This window comes from Seriola dumerili, unplaced genomic scaffold (genome assembly GCF_002260705.1).
Source record: "Seriola dumerili isolate Sdu_G_001 unplaced genomic scaffold, Sdu_1.0 BDQW01000088.1, whole genome shotgun sequence".
Lineage (NCBI taxonomy): Eukaryota > Metazoa > Chordata > Actinopteri > Carangiformes > Carangidae > Seriola > Seriola dumerili.
The window spans coordinates 3,895,027-3,913,453 of record NW_019174343.1 but is presented as its reverse complement, the minus strand read 5'-3'; the positions used below and the strand labels follow the sequence as shown (position 1 = coordinate 3,913,453).

Genomic DNA, 18,427 nt, shown 5'->3' with positions numbered 1-18,427 from the left:
AACACTCCGGGATGGGTAGGCTAGTATGATTAGAGTCGCGTCGCTAGGCAACCCAGGAAATCCCGCGAGAACCTGATAACTCATTTAAAGTTCCCAAGCTACCGTTCACTGCCGTCGTTGGTGCTAAATACTTGTTATTTTCACAATATCATTGAAACAACAACTTCCCCCCGCTTCTACCTTGACCCCACAAACTGTAGAATAGTTTGCCTGCTAATTTCTGGTGTCCATTGCTTTCTAAAGGCACGCCTCGTATCGCGAGATTTCAAGGGTTGCCTAGCGACGCAACTCTCTCATTAATGGCACTGACACCAACTAATAGCCTGAAAGACGTTAATCCTGGGCTGAGTTCTGACCAGAAGTAAAGTGCATCAAGAACTGTTGTTATTAATTGAATATTATCAAATACTATCATATTATACAGCTAATTTATATATGGGAAATAGTATACTTTTTACTTTATTTGTGAGTCATAGTACTTAGCATATCAAGATTTTACATACAAAATCATCTTAAAAAATTAGACAGTAGATTAGAAAAATAATCTGATAAAACTGTCAATTTTAAGAGGCCTGTAATTGAGTGGATACACCACATGAGTTGACATTTCAGTTTTGCTTGGTAGAAAAACATAGTTAGAATTCAACATTTATCACCAGTGTATGAAAGTCTGCAATTAAAATGATCACTAAAACAACAGGCCAACTTCTACACCGACAAGTGGACAGAGTAGAGTTATGATGTTTGGAGAACAGATATCTATTGTTACCTGCTTTCAGCCAGGTTTCAGTAAAGTGGTACTTTGGTGTGATAGGCTACCTAACATTTTGGATCCTGGGTTGTTTTTTTTATGCCTGCTACATAGATGAGGATCAGGTTATTTGACTTGGCAGCAGTGACAGTTAGACAGTTCATTTTCAGACATAAATAATAAATCAAAATGATACAAAATGCATACTTCTAGGCTTTAATGGCATGACTCAGTGACAAGTGAGTGGTTTAGTATTTAAGGCCCCCATTTCAAGACAGCAATGACTATGCAACTGACCCAAGTTTCGCGTGTCAGAAAGAGTACTTAATTAAAGGTGAATCTGCTTTATTATACGGAGAAACAGGTATGAGGCAGTAACCATAGATTATCGTTGACAATGCATTTAATAATGTAATAGAATGGTTGCACTTGTATGGGACATAAATCTTATGTTTTAGTTCTTGCTGTTTTATGTGGGCATCACTGGGTTAGGGTTAGGGCATCTACAGAATGTTCTGGAGGCATGTACATTGATGGTGCAGTAGCATTTCCAAACATGACTGATGTTAATAAATAAACCACCTTAATGCACCATTAAAAAACAATGACGCATCCCAAGACTTGAAAGAACACTAATTGTGTGTTGTCAAAAATAGGCTGCATTTCTTAGTGTGCTTTGAAGATGTGTTTGTACTGACAAAGCCTTGTAAACCTGTTATGATACATTTTATCATGAGATGTCGATGAATGAAGCACATACATTGAGATGCAGCTTCCTTTAAGCCCTATCAGGCATGTTATAATTCCAAGTGGAAGTTGATACATTTCACAGACTACTTCATGCCCCTTTAAAGTTTAGCTTATTTCAACATTTTCACATTCAGAACTCTGTTGTGGAAAAATAAAAAATCCGTATAGATCATGAAAGAGTTAAGTGCAATAAAAGCTCTTGAAAAAACATGTTTAAGCAAGAATTTACCTCATATGTAATAAAGCCCTTCACTACAATAATTAACATTCTAGACTAATATTCCTTTATAGATGATAAGGTCTGAGGAGTATATAAGCTACAATATAATACACTATACACATCAATCAGCCTGTTTCTGGACCACTGGTAAAGTTTCCGGCATCTTTAAACAGGCTGTTGGAACAGCATCCCAGCAGGTGGCAGTCTTGTTTAGCAGGAGATGATGAGAGCATTCAGAGACTGCTGACTCTGTGTTCGCTCCAGAGGTCCACCAGTCGACAGAATCTCACAGGCAGCCAGTTCATGATAGAGAGCGTTGAGCACCTCCAGAATGTGGGCTTTTCCTGTTCAAAAACAGAACAGATGTGACCGCTGTGGGACTCATGTTACAAGGCCCGGCGAGATCTTAATTTAATTCCCTGCCCTGAGTAACTGTAAGTTTTCATTATCACATTTCACAGGACTTGCATTGATTTTATTGGGCATGTGAGCTCCACTAACCGTGTTGTGGGTCGCTGCAAGACTCCAAAGTGCTGAGCAAGATTTTCCCGAGAGACCTCCGCGAGACGTTCTGTAACAAGAGCGAGCTATTCTCAGATGGCTATCAGGCAATTAACAGGCACTTTAACAGACAGTCTGACTCTGACAGCCGCAGAGGCACTCACACATGTTCAAGTGAAATTAATTTGCTCTCAGATCGTTAATCAAGCTGTTATTATTTCTCTGGTGGGTAAGACATCTGCTTGCTGATTCAACAGGTCAAAGTGAACTTTTGATGTCACAGTGTCAATAAGTTAATGTCTATATGGAGGTGGGTCCTTGAGCAATGCTAGTGAATACTTTTAATCTGTGTTTCTCTCTGATGAAAAATCACTCCAGTGGAGTGTGGGTGGATTTTCTCTAAGCTGCCAATGGTGCATAATGATTTTCATTACTTTGAGTAATGTTCCAGTCTAAGTGCTGTTCACAAGACTTTTCTTGTGTTAAAAATCAAAACAATATTTTTGGACTTTAGAGAATGGTAAAAACATGCATCACAAAGCCTTCAGTCCAATAGTACTATCAGAACTGACTTCTTAAGACTCAATAGCGCAGTTAGGCTGAAACTGTGACTAACCAGTTCTCTGAGCTGCTGCAGGAGCTGCAGGATGTCCACAAGTTTCTCCTCCACCAGTGACAGACGAACCCTCTCCGTCTCCAACATTTGCAGCTCCATCTGAAGCAGCTCTGTCTCCTCGGCCTTCTGCTGAAGCTCCTGGACCAAAGAATCCTTCATCTGAAACACACAACACAGGTCAGTCCAACTAAAGGACAGTCACCTCCTCCTGCCTGGAATAAGGCTAGGTGTCATACTTCATGATAGTCATGATACATACATCAGTCAGAGACACTGACACACACACACACGCACACACACACACACACACACACACACACACACACATAGGATCAAGTTATTGCTGGTTTTGGTCTTTGGGATTTGTTTAAAATAAGAAAAATATATAATACCAACAACCTTATCCTCTTCACTGAATTTGAGAAAGCTTGCGAGAGCAGGTGGATATGTCACTCTTGGAAACATTAGGCCCTATAGGCCTGCTAAACATCCTGATACAATCTAAATATATCCAGTGTAAATTTATGTCAAATGATGGGGTTAGAAAGTGATTTTTCAGCCCATATTTTGTAGGTTTGCCTGCCAAAAATGTTGGAAATCCCTGCAGCGCACCTTTACGTCACAGCATATTGAAGGACAAAGGTCTCACCCCACACATCCTGCACATAAACAAAGCTTCACAGTCAGGACTTTGTTTGGTTTTCACTTTTCCTGTCTGAGTGCTGAGACGTTCTGGGAACACATTACGTCACAGTTCCCCTTCTGCCTGTCTTCCTGTGTTGTGAAAATACTACTCAACTGTAACGAGACAGCTTTAATTTATGATATTCCTCAGTGTCGCACGGGACAAGAGGGAGTGTTTCTGTGGTCAGCTCCAGTGAGAAACAGCTGCAAACACACACACACACACACACACACACACACACACACACACACACACACACACACACACACACACACACGCACACACAAAAGCACACACACACATGCACATGCAGTGGGGGGCTCTGCAGCCGCTGCTGGTGGTTTGGTTAGGTGGAAGCTGTAAGATCATGCCACTAGCTGTGGTTTTGCTTTTGAAGCCCTCCACTTTCATAACAACCTTCCCCAGTCCTCTGTAATCTAGTTTAACACCATACACACAGCCACAAAAAGCCTTAATGATATAAAGCAAGGCAGAACACTGTCCAGAGAGAACAGCTCAGTGCAAATGTATCCAGCATAGCAGGGCAGAGGATACTGCAGTGGCCCACCCTGGTGTGATGGAGGTCTGTGGTGGTTTGTACCTGGTCCATGTCTATCTCTGCCTGGCTCTCCTTAAGCTCCAGCTGCTTATGCAACCTGGTCACCCTCTCCAGGAGCTCCACCACAGCGCTGCAGCTCTCCTCGCTCCTTGAGCTCCCGAAATTGGACATTAGCTTCTTGAATGCCTTGTCGTCACACCTGGTGAAGAATACACAAGAGAAAAAAGGAAGTCTATCAGGCTCAGAGCCACAGCAGCTGGATTAAAGACTTTGACAAATGTTAGGAGAATGATTCGTCTCACTACTCTGTCTCAGCACAAGTCTGAGCTGGCAGTGTTTTATTGTGGATTTCGTTCTTATTCAAATTTTGAAATACATAGCAAAATTCTAGCACACTAGTACAAACCAGCGTGGTCGCTAGTCTGTTGCTTTACTTTTAGACATTCATTCATTCATTCATTGTCTACCGCTTATCCTCTAGTAGGGTCGCGGGGGGGCTGGAGCCTATCCCAGCATCCTTTTCGGGCGAGAGGCGGGGTACACCCTGGACAGGTCGCCAGTCCATCGCAGGGCACACAGAGACAAACAACCATTCACTCTCACAGTCACACCTATGGTCAATTTAGAGTAACCAATCAGCCTAGTCCCCATTTGCATGTCTTTGGACTGTGGGAGGAAGCCGGAGTACCCGGAGAGAACCCACACAGGCACGGGGAGAACATGCAAACTCCAAGCCGGGACTCGAACCCGGAACCTTCTTGCTGTGAGGCGACAGCGCTAACCACTTTACCACCGTGCTGCCTACTTTTAGACATTTCAGATGTTTTTCAAGTGTGTATTGGATTGAGAATCAACACCAATTCCTGGTTAAACTTTCACAATAAAATACCATATTTGATCATTTATTTGATTGTAGGTGTGACTACGAGTGTGAATGTGGTTGTCTGTATGTGTCAGCACTGCTGTAGATAACCTATAACCCCTGTGAATCTACTTAGGATAAGTAGTTAAAGAAACAGTTTAATGGCTGAATAATTAATGTCATTGTTATCTTCGTAACAATGTATTTCTATTTCTGTAGACACATCTCTGTATCACTGTTTTCCATGATTGGTGACAGACACCACAATACCTGTGCAAAATTCAAATACACCTTGGCATACAGGGACCACACAAAAACAAAAAGTAAAACTCCTAATGATTAAAATAGAATGCTCCTTTTATTATCATTCTTTATATTAACGGTAAATCAAATAGATATGTGTAATGTGAAAGCAGTTACTTGGAATAACAAACAGAGAAATTCCACCTGATGCTTTGGCGCCATGGAGCTTTTTTAGCTTCTTGTAGCATACTGCTTTGGTTTTATGGCACATTTACTATGTGGTTCTTTTTCATCAACCTTGTTTACAACAGCAGAAGGCAACTGTTCTAATAACTTATCACTTTCTGACCAGCACCAAACAGCAGACAGAGAAAGCTGGTGAAGAAAATGAAACGTCTACCAACATTTTAAAACCATAATCAGGAGCTGGCAGACATGACAAGGAAACAGCAGCAGATAAACACCAGTGAACAAGTGAACAAACAGCGCTCACAACATCACAAAAACTTCAGTTATTTTAAACCACTGTTAAAGGAAAGTTTATATCTGCTAATGGCAAATGCTTCTTTAAGCATCAGTACGTCCCAATGTTTACTTTGATCCTTATTACAGTGTGATTGTATATTGTCCGTTGTCTGCCACCATGCCTCTATCCTTCTCTGGACTAACTTTACTCTTACATGTGTTGAATATTAGTGGTTTCAGGCCATTTTTTCAATCAAATTAAACATAACAAGTTAGCTGTACCAACATTAGCTTGTTTTGGACTTCTTCTGACTCCAGGTGGCTAAAAATGACTAATGTAGGTTTAAAACATATTTTTATCTTGTTCCATGTTTCATTTTGTTCAAATTAGTAATATAAAGAGTTACCTATCTTATCATACATCAGTAAATTGAGGCACACTACAAAACAGTGTTCAACAGTGTTCAACAGTGTTACTAGCTTGCTGTACCTTTCCCCACAGCAGGACAGCCTGGTCAAGATCCTCTTCACCTCGTCCACCTGCCTCTGTTGGTCTTCGGTCCATTTGTCCTCCTCCTCGTCAGAGGCGGCCTGGCCCTCCACCGAACGAAACAGCTGCTCCTCCACTAGATAGATAGATAGATAGATACTTTATTTATCCCCCTAGGCAAAATTGGTGTGTACATTAGCTCATTGTTGATAATAATAAAATTAAATATAATAAATAAACAATAATAATTAAATTAGTCCACTTCCTTTGGCTGAGGTGTTGTATAGCCTGATGGCAGTGGGAACAAAGGATCTCCTGAACCTCTCTGTTCTGCACTATTATCATCATTACCAACGGTGTAAGAGAAGAAAAGTGGGCTCGTGATCATAGGTTTATCTATTCAGATCTAAGACTGGCTGCAAAATTGTGGAAGGGGGAAATTAACTTTCCGTTTCATCAGCTACTGCGAAAGTGTCCTTGGCCGACATAATCATGTGTTAAAAAGGTTTCTGATAATTCTCCAGTAAGAGACATTAGAACTGGATTCTACGTCAGAAGACATCTCACTTTTGTCTGGGGTCGTCACAGCACGCCCTGTTGGGGAGCAGCGGTCGTGTTGAGAATCCAAGCAGCATCTCTGGCCCGACCTGCTGCCAACACTCAGCTGCTGCTCTGCCCTGGTACTGCTTGGGAGTTGTAGTTTTGACACCTCTGACCTGAAAGGGAGCACAGTCAGTTCAATACAGCTGTTTGACTGCAGGTTCTCTGTACATACATGACCCCGTCTGTGCTGCTGCGAATCTTCTCTGACACTGACCAAGGGGCTAAAATTGCTCTTCAAATATGCACAGATGAGGAACGTTCAGTCCAAACCAATTCCCAACATCAAAGAGAACATATCAAGTAACACAAGGCAGTATGTATTAAGCCACATCTACAACCGCCATGATAATTTTATAGAGGCCTGTGATGTTGTACGCCAAATCTGGGTGGGGTAATTGAAGCCAGACATTGTATCTTTAAGGCATTTTACAGTAAAGTGGGTCAATGGAAGAATGGCGCTATTAGTGTGTCAGAGTTAGCTTGCAAGATGTGAGGTAAACGCACACTGGATGGTACAAAATTGGAGCAAAAACTTTTTTTTTTTATACATGAACATTTTTTAAGCTCTGTTAGACATCTTTTTATGTGCAGATAAAAAGATATGTAACATTTATAGACTATATGCCATGTTTTTTATGTCATGGACATATTCAAACATTTATGCCGAAAAAAATGAGACTACAGTTCGTGTGGATCAATTCTGTAATGGTTTGAATTTTCTAGGTTTCTCCTGCTGTCTGCTCTTTTGTGTTGGGGGAAATCCGATAGGGGGCCTTCGTAAATCACAGAATAAGTGTTTCCAGATGATGATGTCTTGCCGAAGAAAAAAAAGAAAAAAAGAAAAAGAAAATCTCGAAAAGGTTTTCAACAGCCTGACTCTGAAAAAAGGAAAAAAAGTCACGGAGCCCTCATGCTTATATCCTGTTGGCACGAGGCAGACTATGCTGTAAGACAACATTATACTCTGCATCTGTGTACCACTTTAGATTTCTTTGTGCAAAACTGGGGAGAAATGTCTGACCTCACTGAAGGTCAATAATTGCAGCATGATTTCAGGCAATCAATCAGAGCGTCGTGTTTAAGTTAGTGGGGGCCATGGTGGAGGAAAGACTGAGTTAGTTCATGAGAGCCAGCAGCTGCAGTTGCACCAACATGGGGATGGTGTATGGACGTGAACACACACAAAACTTTGCTGGTTGCTGTGGAAACGGTCGGACTGTGGAATGGTGGAGGGCTTTTTCAAATGCAGGCTCTTGGTGTGACTAATTGCTCTTTAATTGACAGTGGCTGGAGAGAGGCTGCAGCCTATGTCCAGCAAATACTGTAGCAAGGCCACAGCCTCTTGTTCAGGCCTTTGACATGCATTGAAGGTTAAAAATGGCTTTGTGTCTTGAGAGACAAAGAAGACCCTTACTTTTGAGGCTAGTAAACTGAATGACCTCCCCACTTTCACACAAAAACTACTTCTGAATTGTTTTTGACTGTGGTTGAGATTTATACTGTTTAAAGAGGGTTTCCCATTACATGGTTAGACAGTGATGAGCTACACTGAAGTGTTGAGTGGTGGTGCTGAGTATGGGAATTCAAACTGGAAGAGCAGAAACACCTGAAAGTAGTCCAGACAGACATCCTGGATAGTGGTCAGATTGTGGGAACAGACAAAATTTGATCAGTGTTTCATTAGACAGGCATCAGAGCTCTCGCCAATGTACCAAATGCAAAAGCAGCATGGGAAGAGTTTGACCTGCCAAAATGAAAATATTAATTCATTTACTTATTTTGCTGAGACAGGGAGAAAGTGAAATACACTGCAGACTTCACAGTGTCATTCCAAAACCAAACTGTTTTGGTCCAGTCTCATTAACTATGTTTCCAGTAGCATCAGGCAGGTGTTTCTAATGGAAAAGCTCTGATCAATGTAAACTGCCTGCCCAGCACCAAATTACAGCCAGATAAAGTTAGTGACTCCGCTAGTTTACCATTTAGCTAGATATTTCCTCTAAGGAGTTGGCAGAAACCATAATAAAGCAAAGCAGAGTGAATACAGTTATATTAGCCAGGGAACAAAAACCTTCAGATGAATGCTAATGTGTCTCCAAGCTTTTTAGCTTTGCTTAGCTCCTTGTTTTGGTTTCATGGCACATTTGAAGGATAACAGTTAAGTTACAGCTCGCTTGAAACACATTTGCAGCAGCTGCTTTCAGCAAAAAAATCCATGCTACCTGCTCAGCACCATACAGTAAACGGACACAGTTGGAGCCTAGCATATGAAGACATTCAAATGTTTAGCAGCTGAAAACCCAATATTTTTCTCAGAAGTCCGGGGAGACCAAACAAAGCCAAAAGGAAAGTGAATCCTGCACTTACATGTACAGTAAGTGGACAGATACACAACTTCAAATGAAAGATAATGTTGCTCTGTGTTTGCTGGACTAGTAAATAGACATTCAACTGCTAACACATTAGCCATAAAAACTTTATAATGTAAATATGTCACAACTGACATAAAAATAAATTAATAGATAAATAAATAAACTGATTAGTGCTGCTTTAAATATCACACCTTGAGGAAAATTTAGCATTTTGTGCTGCTTGTCTTTTGTCCTGTTCATAAGCTGAAGAACAGTGAAATCGTTATTGTCTGCATTAGGTCGTAAAGCAGCTAGGTATAGAATCAAGGCAGAATTTAGCCGTACAAATTTTGATGTAAACTTGAAACAGACCTTTCAAGGAATTTCTAAACATTTCCTGAACCCTCTATATGGTGTGACATAGGATGCTATTCTTCACAATGAAGGAAAAGCCATCTGATAATTAGATCAGTGTATAATTGGCTTGACGTTTAAATTCTTGGCAGCGAAACTGCAGTGGTATAGTTAAATATATGTGGAAGCATTTTGGAACCTATATAATGGAGGCCTAATTATTACAACATCCCTACAGGCACACACACACACGAGTAAAATTATACATGAAGAGCTCTATTGTGCTATGTCAGGGCATTTCTAATTAATAGGATCCTGTATTCTGCCCTATTAGCAGAAGCCTAGAGATGTTCTTTTGGCTTGTGGGAGGTACTCCAGCTGTATGTTGTTACAGCCAGGACACCCAGAGTCCTCCCTCTGGGTGTCCCTGTGTTTATCACAGTGCGGCACTGAGGTGAACTTTCCATCAACACACTGCCCTCCCATCACTGCTCCCCCTCCTCCACTCCCCAAAGAGCAGTTTCCTCTTTCAGGTGTCATCGGTCAATGACAGTCTCCTTTCTCTGAATAGGTTAGAAAAGAGGGGACGCTGTAAACTTGAGCTTGAACTTAAATTTCTTTTTGGTGCCCTGTAGCATGACGGAGACAGGTGAGGGGGTCATGTTTACATAGCTGACGGTTATTAATCAAGTCCTCTCTCAAGTACAATGAGGTGGTTCTGGGATACAAGTAAAGCAGCTACAGGGATGTGATTATTGTATAGCATTAGATGAAGACTTAATCCAAAACCAATGCCTGTAACATTTACAGAGGGTGGTTAAGCTTTCCTTTGCAAGCGAAGTGCAAAGAAACCCCCAAAGTCAAACAAACGAGGGTATTAAAAGTAGAGGGCAATATACAGCGAGAGAAGTCCAACAAGGGTGGGTGGCATAGGTTTATAAGATATTTTGTGTGTGATGTATTTCTGCTGATGTCAGCATACCTTCAAACCAGAGAGAGGGGGAGCAGGGCAGTGGTTCAACGTGAAAATGAGCCCACTTGGCAATGTGAGTTTTTGAAGGCTGTTCAAGAACAACAGTAAGGCAGCAGCAGCAGAACGCCACGGGTCCCACACATCCCACGAGTGTGTCCTTTCTACATTATTTAAAGGGTAGGAATGTCGTGGCAGCACCTGCTCCACACAATGCTGCAGCTCTTGTGCGGAGGCAGATAAATGGTCTACTAGACCCTCCTCTTCCCTTCACTCTCAGGCACCATGCGGGGAGCATGAAAAGGCTAGGAGATTATGCCTCCCCTGAGGCCTGCCTTCAGAGGGCCAGGGGTTAGAGGCATACAGAGAATAAGTCTGCAGGCGTGCCGTTAAAACAAAAAGTGAGTTTTAAAATTGCACACTTAGGACACATGTGCTTTGCGGGCTCTCTAGAAATCCCTGGACTCTATAAATTTTTTAATGAGCGATTTTGTATCTCCACACTATATGTTTTCTTTTGGGCTCAAAAAGAAGATGAAAAGTTGAATGAAGCCATTCATCTCTTGAGGGGCATGAAAAACATGAATGTCATTTCATGAACAAACAGTTGAGTGTTTGCTTCTTCCTCCAGATGGTATGCTTTACTCCCCCTCATTTCTTTTTGTTCCTCTTGCTGTGCTTCCTATTGTCTAGTCTCTCTGGCCCACAGACCTCTAAAGGCTACAGTGACTGATTTAAACTCCCCTTTACTCTCTGCAACTTAAAGAAAGAACAAAAAGTGACACTTTTAGACGATCACAGTTACACAAAAACTTTCCTGTGCTAATCAACTCCTCTTGAGGGCGCGGCTCCCATCTGAGCTTCAGCCTCTGCTGTTCTCACTCACAATCCAAAGAAATCACAGGCGTTATGCAACAACACCCACACATCTTAAGTTTCATACTGACGACCACATTTTTTTAAACTCACTTGTGCTGGGATGTTGATGGAAAGTTGAAAGCGGATTTTCAAGATGAGGAAAATGTACATCAACAAAAAACACAAAAAAGGAAATCAAGATGTAGATCACATGTTACATGAACAGTTCCACATTTCAGGAAAAATATGTGAGCGATTCCTTGCTGAGACTTACTGCAGATGTGTAGATTGGTGCCATTAAAGGCAGTAAATATGAAGTTACTGCCAACAGTCGGTTAGCTTAGCTTAGCATAGCACAATACTGAAAATGGGGAAAGAGGCTGGCTATTTGCAAAAGTAACAAAAGCCTGCCTACCAGCACCTCTGCAGATTATCAGTTAACACATGGAATCACAACTTGTTGTTTCTGCTCTTCGGTTTTTGTGCTGGACAAAATATAAACTGTTTATTTCTGAGCAGTAGAGGTGCTAGAGACAGATTTTGTTACTTTTGGAATGAGCTGGGCTAACTGTTACCGGTCTTCAGCTATGCTAATTGACAGCTAGGTGTAGCTTTACAGTACAAAAGCTGTACCAAGAAATCAGCCACGCCAATATATTGACAAATATTGTCGATATATTGGTAGTGGTGTATATGTCGGCATATAAGTAACAAGAAATTTAGAAAAGGTGTCACTTTAAAATGTCCTGCTCACTATCTTAGTCACAATGAAAAATAAAAATCAAGGGGATCCATATCAAGATTATTAAAAAAAAATATTATCAACAATATATCGTTGTTGGTGGTAATCCTGTTGGGTTAGGGCTCAAACTACAAGTGCTTCCGGAAACTGTTCTTTGTGCAGCAGCTTATTACGACCCATAGTTATGCTTTATTGTTAAGCGACCTCTAGTGGCCATAGCAATTATGACAAGGAAAGGTGGAATTGTATAGAGAGCACCAAATTCAATGTTGGGAGGAAGTCGGGTGGATGGATATGTCGACAAAACACAAAACCTTGACATGGGAGACCGCTGTTCACTTCCTGGTTGAAACCAACAGTCAACGTGTGTTTCCTTCATCTATGACTATCTATTATTGTAACCATGACAACCCCCCCTAACCTTACTTATTTTAACCCAAAAACTAACCAAGTTCCATAAGCTTAAGCATGTGTTTATTATTGTTACCATGGCAATTAAGATCTGGTATGTGGCCATCAGTATGTAGCCACCGGTATGCAGCCATTGGTGCACTCCGTGTGTCTATTATTTTAACCATGAGGATGAAACTCCACCATGCCTGATACTATAGAGGGCACTAATTCAGGAGGCGTAGGGATAAACAACCTATATGGTCGTTTTAGGTTAGTGGACTTGTGCTTTCAACATCATATGGATGCATATGGATTTTCTCCATCTGTATCATCACTGTGCTTGAGTGGAATCCACAGGACAGAAGCAGTGCCAGATCTCACCCCCCCCCCCCCCCCCCCCCCCCCCCCCCCCCGGTATCTCTGAGATCCAGCAGCATCCAAGCTAATCTCATTACTTGTCACAGCAGTTTAGAAATAAGCCACAGGGATAAAGTTACGGTTAATCATTTCAACAGACCCCTAGACACATTACTGCATCTCTAAACCCACCGCATATGATCTGAGACATCTGACAGTGAGACAGCATGTTGAAAGAGTCATGACTTAATTTTTAAGATAAGTTGGAGTCACAGTAAAGAAAGACAAAAAAAGCATTGTAGCCTACTCAAATCTTTAAAGACAAAACCTAAACTGGAACGTCTGTGTTCTCTCCTGTGTCCTTGGATGAGATGTGACTGAACAAGCGTTGAGGCTTTCAGTGGGAATATACATGGAGCTTGGTTGCTAAGATCCATAGGACGGGGGTGCCTATGTGGTATTGTTCATTTGGGCGCGGAGTGAAAGAAGTGAGCGGGGATTGATGAGAAAGGCCAGTCTGTTGAGCTTCTCACTCAATGGAGCTCTCTCTTGACAAGTCAGAGCCTTTGTGGTGCTGAATTATTTGCCATTAGGGTATCAATGGAAGGGCAGTGAAAAGGCTTTGGAACGCAGTCTGCATAGATTAGTGGAGTTTAGGGTAAAAGGACGAGTATTGTGGCTGCTAAATTTGTTATTTAGAATCACCTACAGGCAGGTAGTAGTGAGGGCTTTAATCATATGGGTCTGGTTGTGTATGACTGTGGCTTGGAGTCCATAATAACAGCATCATGTAGATGTTACAACCATTCAGAGACATCTGCTATCGAAGAAAGCCAGACCTGCAGACACTGATTATATGGTTGGAGCGGGGACAACAGACACAGAGATAAACATTAAGCCAATGGCTTTGTACTTTAAAAGTCCAATTACACCCTTACTTCCACCAAAATGAATAGTTCCCAACAGTAGCGGAGCTCAGGCAGGACAGACCTGCCACACACGATGCCTGTTAAATAAACTAAAACACAACAAGGCTGAAAATTGGAATAGTAAACCACATCATAAATAGTATGGCAGAGTTTTCCAGGCATGAAGCCAGAGGTAAACAGAGTCATTTTATTCTAGGAGGAATTATAATTCATTATGGTTCATCTACCCACAAAGGCCTCCCTAATGCAATAACTTTCTAAAACAAGCCCTTTTTTTTCATGACATAATGAACAGCCAGACATTGTTTTGCTCGGGGTTAGACAGCTGATTGGACCTCATGGGGAGGTGGGAAAAAAAGGCTATGTCTACTCCATGCCCTCTCTGTATGACCGTGGGGCAGTATTTATTTTGATGATGTCAATTTAAAATCACAGGAAAATTTGAAGGAACCTTTCTATATAAATATATCTAAAAATAATCAATACGAAAGTCGCAAGTTGCAAACATTGTGTTGCAATTGCAGTGGTCTCACTTTCCAGCAGGGCAGTAGCCAGGATTTTAAGACATGACTGCAACTCTCCAGCACCACTGTCAACTACACCACCACCACTCGACCATTACTGTGTCACTGTCCTTAATGGCCCTGCGATGATGTTTCAAACAAACTAGTTTAACTTGATGCATCCTTGACCATGTGTAGAAGCAAGAGCAATAATGGTTCAACGATGACACTCAGAACCTGCTGTCAAACTGCTTCCTCCATCACTCTCTGTAATAATTGTAGAAATGGAAATAACAGAACAGACTTTTGGACAGTCTCTCCTCAAAGAAACTGATGGCGTTGCATTTAGTTGAACTAAACACACTAAAAGTGACAGTAGTAGTTTTGTGAAAAAGAAAGCTTGATTGAAAAGGTTAAATATTTCCTACATTCACACCTCCAAACACCTGCTGCATAAAGCTGGGAGTGACTGTTGAATTGGTGGTTTATGAAAGTTACAAAAAATAGTAGCAACAAATCAGCTGTTGAACTGGTGGTTTCAGCCGTTGACATGATCCAACAAGCACTTTCTTTCAAGCACACTTAAGTCTTCATGGTTAGGCTGTGGCCATCTAGCATTAGCCTGATCCCAGACTCAGAATCAGCACAAACATCTCTGACTTGTTTGGTAATACAGATAGGTCTGGTATTGTACCCTCTGAAGGCTATTTCCACCAGCTGGAGGAATAGCAACCATATGGGCTTTGTGGTGGGGATTAGGAATGCGGACGTTATTTTACATGACTAGCTAGCTGCTTTTCTACATTCATGAAAGCGAATAGCAACTGAAAGCTGGTGAGAGGTGTGAATGAGATTGATGCACCTGTAGCCTATAAATTGTTGTAACTCAATGCTCAGGAATAACAACTTTATGACATATTCCTTTTATCAATGTAAAAGCACTACTGGTGTTTTTGTCCACTGTTACTGCTAATGGTTTAATGAGTGGAACCCTGTTTTGGTCATGAACACGCAGGCAATGGTTTCATACTATGCACATTAACTGTAACACACCAAGAAAATTAGGAATGTGCCAATAAGAGGCAATGAAGAAGTCTTCTTCTTCTGCTAGCATACAAGAACCAAATTTGTTTGTTTACAAGACAACTCCACAAGACACCTTTAAGTTAACTACTCCTAGCATCCACCACTGTAGCTTCCCCCTCCCAACAAGAGTTCACCTACTACGAGCACAATGTGAGGCTAAATGAATTAAGTGAAACAAAAAGGCAATTCAAATGTCTGCATTCTGAGCTGTGACAATATTGTTATACTGTTGCCTAAACATTTGTGTAGTGTTTTGCTGATGCTAAAATACTACACAACACAGAGGTCTCCCATTTTTTACCTGTAGTAGAGGAGCTCTGATTCCAGTTGGAGGATGTGTCTCTGCAGCGTTGGCACATGACTGGCCTTGGCTTCCAATTCCTTCACTTTACCCAGCCCACTGAACAGCGCCTGCCGGGCCTCCTCCACTTTCCTCCTCATGCCCACCTGCTCCCTCTTCAGAGTTCGGTTGCAGTCCTCCAGAGCGGCTACAGTCTCTTTAGAGCTCCACAACTCCTGCTCAAGTCTCTGATTATACAGCATAGCCTCCTCGACCTGTCGGTCCCTGGAGCTCTGCAGCAGCTCTATCTCGTGGATGATGCTCTGCAGGCCCTTCAGGTTGCTGTAGGTACTGCTTTTCAGGTTGCCGTTGCTCATACTTTTCTGGGCAGCCTGTTTCTGGTGGGCAACAAAACAGCCTTCTTCTGGTTTGTGTTTGGAGTGGCTTTTCCATAGTCCTACCTGAGGAGGAGATTAACAGGTGACCTGAGGGAACTAGATCAAGAGATTACCTAAAAGAACTGAAATGTGACTAAGCAGGTGCAGCATTTGGCACCTCCTCGTGTTAAGGATTTGTACATAGTAACACATGGCTTTATTAATGTGACCCAACAGTTTTTAGGCTAACAGGTTGTGAAAAATATATCTTGTTGATGAGTATTAACAGTCAAGTCAATAATAAACTCTTCTGAACAGCTATGATGTCAGCAGTTGTAAGTCATCATTGGTGACAGTCACTTTCTCATAGACCGTGAATTCTGCAGCTGTAAATGTTAAGCATCAATAAGGGGTCATAGGTTTCACTTTCTAATAAGGCACTTTTTATTAAGGGTATATGAGTTGTAAATAATGCTCCAGAATTACACTTGCTTTGTGCTTTTAGTTACTTCTGTAGTTCAGCACTCCTCCAGTGGACTGTTGGACCACTTACCTTCTGGTAAAGGGACGCAGGGCATCTGGACTAAAATCCATTCATGAACAACTTGTACCACTTTTAATGAGGCACCGTTTGCAAAGGGTTTGTAACTTATAACTAATGGCTATGGTTGTAAATCATTCATTAATGCTTTATAGCTTAGTTACAAGACATCAATAACAACTGTTGATGGCAGTGGTTGTCTTGGGGCCCTGTGCAAGAACATGCCCCTGAGACCAGGTTGGCGAGAGGGGAGTCAGCAGTACCCCTGTTCCCTCACACAAGGACTGCTATTGTGCCTAATGACATCTGTTTTGTGGGGGCTGGTATGATCCAACTAAATGATATTACTATTTAAGAAATGTATGGACAAGAATCACGTTCAAATCTATAGTGAGTTTTCCACTTAGCTCTCCATGCCTCCTACTTTGGCAACACCCGCATTACCAGCAGTCTCACCTGCAGAGCCAGACAGCGTGCATCACTGCTCTGAAGTGCGGCTCGCATGTCCTCAATCAGCTCCCTCAAACTTGCATTCTCATCTTCCAGTTTCGTTATTCGGTCCTCTGCTTCTTCCAGTGCCACTATCTCCTCATAGCACTCCTTGGTGCAGGAGCCGACCCTACAGCCGGAGGCGTGCCGTCCCTCCACAGAGGGACAGGAGCCGCCGCTCACGCCCACAGACAGCAGCTTCTCTCGCCGCTTCAGAGGGCTTCTCAGGCGGATCTGAGTCTCTATATGCTCGCTGTCCTTCCCGACCAGCAGCCGGCCATTCTCATACTGACACCCCGCCTTGGTGCTGAAGTATCCGCACAGTTTGGCATGGAAGTGTCTGAAGGTGAGCTCGCCGGGTAAATTGTCTAAAACACCGGCGCATTCTGTTTCCTCCGAGTCTTTGTTCAGTCCTAAAACTTCACACAAGATGTTAAAGTCTTCCAAGGGGATTTTGCCTCCACCTTGATAGTCCATATGATGGAAAATCTCCTGTAGATACTGATCCAGCCCGGTGGCCAAAACTATAATTTCGTTCTCCACTCCCCGGTCCAGTCCGTAATGGTAAGCCAGAGTGCTGACGATCCATTGTGTCCTGCGCGCTGGTCGGCTGTATGGATCAGTGGAGTCTATCGCATCCATCATTTCTACTGAGCAACATCATATTTCCACAAACTTACAAGAGTAACCGTGTTTCTTCATGCAGCATCCCGTGTGTTTCGTGTTCATTCACTCTGCAGAAACTCGGGGCAGACTGGTGGAGCTTAAACGAGGCGTGTGTTAAGACAGGGCAGATTTGAATTTAGCACTGCCCCCAAAATCCAAAACCAGGGGTCCCAGCTATGAGTCAGTAACATACACATACTATAACGCTCTCATTCTGCCGCTTGCCTGAGTATAATTGCCACCAGGTGTGTAAACTTTTGTCATTCACTTGGGTTAAACCTTGTTAAGATGTAAGATGCCCAAGAGACTAATAGGGTGTGCAGCAGAGGTAGACTGTTTTCAGTGAAGAATTTTTACTGCATGGTCTGTATGTAGGGGTAAAAGACAAGCTGTATGACCTGCAATGTTCTCATATTAAACTCAGGCAAAACCGAAGTTATTGTACTTGGCCCCAGGCAGCTCAGAAACACATTATCTAATAGTTACTCTGTAAACGCACTGTCCTGGGCTCCAGCAGCCCCACGAGGAATCTTCGTTATCTGAAATCTCAGAGTTATCTTCGGCCAGGATATGTCTTTTAACTCCCACATAACGCAAACTTAAAGGACTGCCTTTTTTCACCTATGTTACATTGCAAAGATCAGACACATCTTGCCTCAAACAGATGCTGAAAAACTCTCCAGCTGATCCAAAATGCTGCTGCACATGTACTGACAACTAAAGAGATCATATTTCTCCCATATTAATAATAATTATTATTATCATAATAATAAACCTTATTTGTAT

General features: G+C 42.1%; 1 protein-coding gene across 1 annotated transcript; it reads right to left on the bottom strand.

Annotated features, from left to right (window-relative positions):
* Positions 1–1,370: 1,370 nt before the first annotated feature.
* Positions 1,371–17,617, bottom strand: efcc1 (EF-hand and coiled-coil domain containing 1). The gene is made up of 8 exons (XM_022745479.1): positions 16,943–17,617; positions 15,590–16,029; positions 6,710–6,858; positions 6,143–6,278; positions 4,125–4,281; positions 2,839–2,997; positions 2,223–2,292; positions 1,371–2,065 (listed from the first exon to the last, which is right to left on the bottom strand). Exons 1-8 carry the CDS (start codon positions 17,615–17,617, stop codon positions 1,932–1,934), a joined length of 1,920 nt encoding a protein of 639 aa, XP_022601200.1. The 3' UTR covers positions 1,371–1,931.
* Between the last annotated feature and the right edge of the window lie 810 nt (positions 17,618–18,427).